The following is a 6024-nucleotide window of genomic DNA, read 5'->3' as shown; positions in this document are numbered from 1 at the left end:
CAAAATTTTCTAAGTGTTCAAAACATTTTCAAAGATGTTTGGAAGTCTTGAAATGATTTTTATGCTTTGAAATTTATAATTTCATTGTTCAAAAACAAACTTTATTCAAAAAAAAAATTGTTTGTTATAACAAAAAAATTTATCAAATAAAGCTAGCTTAACAGATTTCTTGATGGTTGCTTGGAGAAGATGAAGATGGCAACAATGGTGGTAAAAACTAACACTAAAGTTCATATTTTTATCAAAAGAAATGAAATGGAGCTGAGTGCAAATAAAACCAAGCTAAGTAAAAACTAACTAACTAACTAACATGAAAACCAAAAAAGCTTTAAACTAAACTTTAGAAATGAAGAAGAAGAAAACTAAAAGCTAAAAAGATGAAAGGAAAGTAAAAAGTGAACAACCGCCTTTTTTTCCAGCGAAAAGTGGCTTTTATATTTGAGTACAACCTAAAATTTTGGATCAAAATGCCCCTAAACATTGAATTTTGATTGGTGTTGGAGTTGAACAAAAACTACCCCCACAGTCAGATTTCTCCTCGTCAGACAGCGATATCGCAATACCCAAAACGATATTGAAATTGGGAGTCTTAAGGGTCTTCATATCGCAATACCCATTACTCAGTATCGTGATATCACTGAAGTTGGCCTCAATTTTATTCACTTTAGCACTGGTAGGGGTATCACAACTTTCATGCCTCAATGTTGCGATACCCTCTTTGAATCATGATTTCTTCAAATTCGGGTTATTATCGACTTCCTACACCACTCAATCATATCGTTAGGTCTTCATGGCACCATTTGGCCAATTTGAGGTCTCAAAATGGCATAAAATTAACAAAAATCATTTATTAATAACAAAAGCTAAAAATCCACAAAAGTAAAGAAAAGACACCTAATTGCTTGAGAATAAGCTCCTCAAATGTAATGGAGAGCCTAATTTGATATATCAAATTACGACAGATCAATAATCTAAATAAAATTTAATAATAAAAAAATTTTAATAGTAGAATAAACAATGTTATCATAGTAATGGCTTGAGAAGCTATGTGATTTTGCTATCTCAATAAAATAATTTTGTCCATAATTTGAAATTGAGTTAAAATAAAGGAATTAGGGAAGAGATTTTACGACATATGTTAGATAGAAAAAGAGAGAAGTTAAGGTTTAAGTTTTGTGAGAAAAATAAAGGGGTGATGATATATATAAATTGTTGAGGTTCTCTCCATTAAATACATGATATTTGGGCTATGTGTTGTAGTTGAGAAATATGATTGATGCTGGCTCCACATTTGTGGATGTTGATGTTAATTAATGTATTTATATACTAGAAAAGGCTGTTAAACTATTAAACGTTATTTAAGTAAGCTATTGAATTATTTTTGTTTTTAATTTATGATTTTTACTAGATTTTATTATTAAAGTGAAATTATTTTGAATTTTAAATTTTATATTAATTTCTTGATGAAGCAATGGAAATTATATACAATTCAACATCAACATAAAATTTTAAAAAGTAATTAGAATTTTTAAAAGAGTGATAAAGTGTGTTATGTATATAAATACTTTTAAAAAAATAAAATATTATTTCAAAAGATATTATGTTATTTTTGTTTCATCAAATTTAAAATATTTTACTTTAAAATTAAAATGAAGGATTTGTATAAATAAAAACGATATGTTAACGGTTAGTTAATAAAAAAAAGAAAACAGAATAAGAGGAGGTGTAATAGTTTAAGTGGCTTTTAGAATATTAGCGGTTTCTATATGTATTAAAAGCGGATTCAGCTTCACAATTAATCCCAAAATATCCTATTCTGATATATAAATAATTTAAAAACTAATATTTAAATATAAAAAAGTCGAGTAGTATGAGTAGTTTCACTAATAATACAAAGAAAATCAGCGACTTCAGAGAGTAAAGCTGGCACTTTCCATTGCCTTTAAAACTCTCTGTACTAGCAAAAGAAGAACAAGGAAAATCTCTCAACAAAAACTGAAAAAGTCAGGTAAATTTTTTAATGAATCCTTTTTTATCTTTCCGTATCTTAATTGCTTGACGTTTGAATTTGAAATCGGGGTTTTTGCTGGGTTTTTTAGCTCATTTCTGCTTATTTATTTTGTATCCTTTTTCAGAATTTAGCTCCTTCATTCAAGAATTTTTGGCGTAAATCTTATGTTTTTCTTGCTTTAATTTTTTGGGCGTTTTATTTTTCATTTTTGGCTTTCGGTATTTTCCTCTTTTTTGGTTAGTTGTAATGGTTGGTGAAGATATTTTGCAAGTATATTGATTTATTAATTGTTTTTTCTTGGCTTATTCCTGATATCTTTTAGACTTTTACTTTGCGTTTAGCACAAATTGAGTGTTTTATATAATTTGGGAAGTGAAATTTTTTGATCTTATGCCATGAAATTTATGGTTGATCCAGGTGTTTGTTCTTGTCATTTCTCAGAAGTTTTCTTTTTCTATAGTTTTGGCTTAACTGGAATTGTGGAGAAGGAAATAAATTCGATTTACAATTTCAAGCATTTGTGGTGTTCTGGTATTTTAAGACGTTAATAATCTCATTTAAAGTTGACTGACTTTATCTTCCTGTAAATAAGATTTACATTATTGAGATTCATTTGTTACTTTTTGTTCTTGCCTCTGTTATCTTGTTCATGAATACTGGGTGAAAAATATATGATTCTTGTTCATTGATTTTCGATATTCACAAATCATATAAAATTTGTTGGAACTGTCACTTCTAGTGCTATTGGTTAGCATAATGTGAGAATGATAGTTGTGCAGATATTTGCGAAGTTAAGACGTGAAGAACAGAAACATGATTCTGAAGTACATACCACTAGATGAAGGGATGATGATAATGGATGAGGCGATTGTGAAGGCAAAGAAGATTATTGAAGGGTACCCTGAAACAAAGTTCTCTGGAGAAGAATACCAGAGGTTCTATGAGTATCCTTTGTTTATATAGGGATTTAGTTAGATTAACCTGCAATATCATCTTACACAACATAGGTTAGTGTTGTTAAGATAAAAATGTCATCCTTCACAATTTCCATAGATGTGTTTATTTCATGTGCACTTACCATAGCTCTAATGAGAAAACGATGCAGCTTTATGAGAAATTCAGAAACAGCTTGGAAGAGAGCATCTTTTCAACGGTGAGACAATTTGAGATTTGAACTACTTATATCATGATGGTTTTTCTTTAGTTTGTTCAGTTGCATCTTGAAGTCATTTGTATTAGCTTTCTCCAGACTTGCTCTTGTGGTGCTCATATTCCCAAATACAGACTTCTTTTTTAGGACAGCTAGGGAAGGTGTAGGACCGCAATGTGGATGTACACGCAAAGTTTGACACATATACATTGAGTGTGTATTTATGAATTTTCTTTTCTTTTTTTACTCTCAGGTACTGCCAACTTTAGTCAATAAACAAGGTGCAAATTTGTTGAGAGAATTTGTAGTCATATGGTCTAATTATAAGCTGATGGCAAGATGGTTATGTAGATTCTTTGAATACCTCGATCGCTTCTTTATCCCTCAACATATTGAGCTTGAGTCACTAAATGGCATCTCTTTTTCTTGTTTCAGGGATCTGGTAGGTGACAGTTTATTCTTGGGACAGTTTTACCTGAACTAAATGTGCTTTCCTGATGAAAATTGAAAAACTTTTGGAGTAATTGCTATTATTTTTTGGGTCTAATATAAATTTCAGGTCTTCAAGAAGTTGTACTGTAGATTAATTGAGGCTGCATTAACTTTGGTAATTTCCATGTGCTTGCCTATGGTAAAAATTTTAGTTTCCCTTTTAGTGGAATTTGGGTCAGTTCAGTTTTACATGCAGATCAATCAGGAGCGTGAAGGACAACAGATTGACTGCGTCCTGCTGAAGAATGTCTTGGATATCTTTGTGGAAATTAGTGACTACAAAGGGGCTAACTATTATGAAGATTTTGAGCGGATCATGCTTACAGAAATCTCTGGTTACTATTCTCGATTAGCTTCAGAGTGGCTTCTGTATGACTCATCAGCTGAATATGTTCAAAAGGTGTTTAGTTGTCAAATACTTATATTTATTTAATTGTTATTGACAATATTAATCAGTATATGGTCTCCTAAACTTTCTAGGTTTTCTGGTGCTTGAATCGGGAGAAGCAAAGAGCTCGACAGTACCTACATCCTGACACTGAAATTAAGATAGTGCAGGTATAGTCAATAATTTTAAACTGGAGAATTCCTTTTTGTGCTTTTAATTGGTTATATATCAAAGTGTGCTTCCAAATGAATGTTTAGTAATTTGGAAGGTGTTTTTTTTTCCCTTTTTGTACTCTTATTATTTCGATTCATGCTTGTCATGGAGGTTGGTAAGTGTAGATAACAGCTGAATTAATTTGAAAGTTGATCAAGTTGGGGCTCTTCATCTTGTAATGATCTTCAGAACCTGGATATGTTATATAGAAAATCCATTTTACAAAGAACAGATTCTGTCACTTATATAGCATTAGAGATTCCAAGAAATGTCAATAACTCTTATCTTCTATGGTTTCTGCAGGTTGTCAGATATCATTTGCTAGATCAAATTGCGAATAAACTGATGGAAAAAAGGCAAGCTGAGAATTCTGGCATGGTGACAGATTATCAGGTGCCAATAAATCTCCAAATGAGTAACTTTATCATTGTTGCATAAGTCTATCCTATTATAGTGGTATTGTAATGCATGTGAGTGCACGTATTTGCTCCAAGTCCTGTTAGTGGTCTTTGGCGAGGCAATTCTCTTGGATCATTTGGTGGGCTTGGAACTGGAAGTTTCAGGGTCTTGGAGCATAATCATTCGAAGTATGTGTGCTTAGGTCTGGATTCTTTGACCTACTTTTTTTGTTACAATGTTGTGTGGTTTCGAGGAGACCCCAAGTCAATTGGATGACTGAAAAATTACTGATGTGTATTTAAATCTAGTTTGTGAGATTGTTACATTCAGTTTAGTCTCTGTTGCTGGTGTAGCCCGGAGAATTCATTCACACTGCATTGAAGCCCCATTTAAGGCCAAAATACCACAGGTACACACTTACCTGATTGTTTTGACTCCAACAGAGCTCTGGTGTGCTGTGAATGGATTCCCACCACACCGGACTATGCCACGTAACTGGGCCCTTAGTGTGCTGAATTATCATGAAGTCAAAGAACCATGGATCCTGTGCAGCCCTGGTCATAAAAAACAAAACTGAAAAGAAATATTTTTGAATGTCTCCATGGTTAAGGCGTTCGAGAACTCGTCCATAATTTATCCTCCTGTTGCCTGATTTTTCTGCACCGATTATTCTTTTGATTCATGGCAAATATGGATTGCTTGCAGGAAATATTGTTGAAATGTGCTGGCATGTCCCTTCAAGAGGGAAGTTCTTCAACATCACCCGAAGAATGGCTCTCGACGCTAATGGCAAATTCAGCACATATATGCTAAACTTGTTTTGAGAGCATTATCAGCAGATGTTTGTACAAATTACTTTGATAAAAATATAGTTACCAATAGCCGACCTAGTGCTGCAACCTCTGTCCTTTTCTGTTTTCCCGAAATGCAAAATTAAAGTTCAGCTGTTCATTAGTTGAATGAAATTGAGATGTTTTGTATTTATGTTTTTTGCCGACGGCAGATTCACTCCTGAAGAATATCCAAAGGCTCTTTGCTGCTTCACACTTTTTATTTATTTTTTATGTAAAACCATAACTGATGTAGACCTTATTCAGAATCTATATGTGCATTGATAAGAATCTTGTGACCTATGTATGTGTTGAAGCCTAATTTCGAACAAGCCTTTGGATTCAACAAACCAGATAACATGGCATTAACTCATGTTACTGAGAAGAGAAGGGGGAGTTTGCTGGTGATTTTGACTGGAGAAAAAGAAAATACATTAATGATGCTAGAAAGGCAGATGAAAAGCATTCAGAAGCTAATAAGTATGTCGTTAGATCACATTATAGTTTTTGATCAGAGATCATGGCATGGGAAACAGCAGCA

At 32.7% G+C, this 6024-nt stretch overlaps 1 protein-coding gene across 3 annotated transcripts; it reads left to right on the top strand.

Moving 5' to 3' along the window:
- Window positions 1-1780: 1780 nt before the first annotated feature.
- LOC108461366 (cullin-1-like) lies at window positions 1781-5774 on the top strand. 3 transcript variants are annotated; one of them, XM_053024710.1, is made up of 9 exons: window positions 1781-2008; window positions 2751-2955; window positions 3065-3164; window positions 3415-3603; window positions 3721-3768; window positions 3850-4053; window positions 4134-4211; window positions 4558-4647; window positions 5359-5774. In XM_053024710.1, exons 2-9 carry the CDS (start codon window positions 2825-2827, stop codon window positions 5464-5466), a joined length of 948 nt encoding a protein of 315 aa, XP_052880670.1. In that variant the 5' UTR covers window positions 1781-2008; window positions 2751-2824; the 3' UTR covers window positions 5467-5774. The 3 variants fall into 3 exon arrangements, with proteins under 3 accessions (XP_052880670.1, XP_017616688.1, XP_017616687.1); XM_017761199.2 differs by having other exon boundaries at window positions 1783-2008; window positions 2783-2955; XM_017761198.2 differs by having other exon boundaries at window positions 1795-2008; window positions 2791-2955.
- The last annotated feature ends 250 nt before the right edge of the window (window positions 5775-6024 follow it).

The sequence above is a fragment of the Gossypium arboreum genome, chromosome 13 (genome assembly GCF_025698485.1).
Source record: "Gossypium arboreum isolate Shixiya-1 chromosome 13, ASM2569848v2, whole genome shotgun sequence".
In the NCBI taxonomy this organism is placed as follows: domain Eukaryota; kingdom Viridiplantae; phylum Streptophyta; class Magnoliopsida; order Malvales; family Malvaceae; genus Gossypium; species Gossypium arboreum.
The sequence above is the reverse complement of the archived record's forward strand: the minus strand, read 5'-3'. Positions and strand labels throughout refer to the sequence as shown.

Bases quoted from the DNA above. Each gene is read 5' to 3' on its own strand.
- LOC108461366 (XM_053024710.1), top strand. From the start codon at position 2,825: ATGATTCTGAAGTACATACCACTAGATGAAGGGATGATGATAATGGAT. The intron at 3,604-3,720 runs GTAGGTGACAGT...TATAAATTTCAG, and splicing joins TTTCTTGTTTCAGGGATCTG to GTCTTCAAGAAGTTGTACTG. The intron at 4,212-4,557 runs GTATAGTCAATA...TGGTTTCTGCAG, and splicing joins CTGAAATTAAGATAGTGCAG to GTTGTCAGATATCATTTGCT.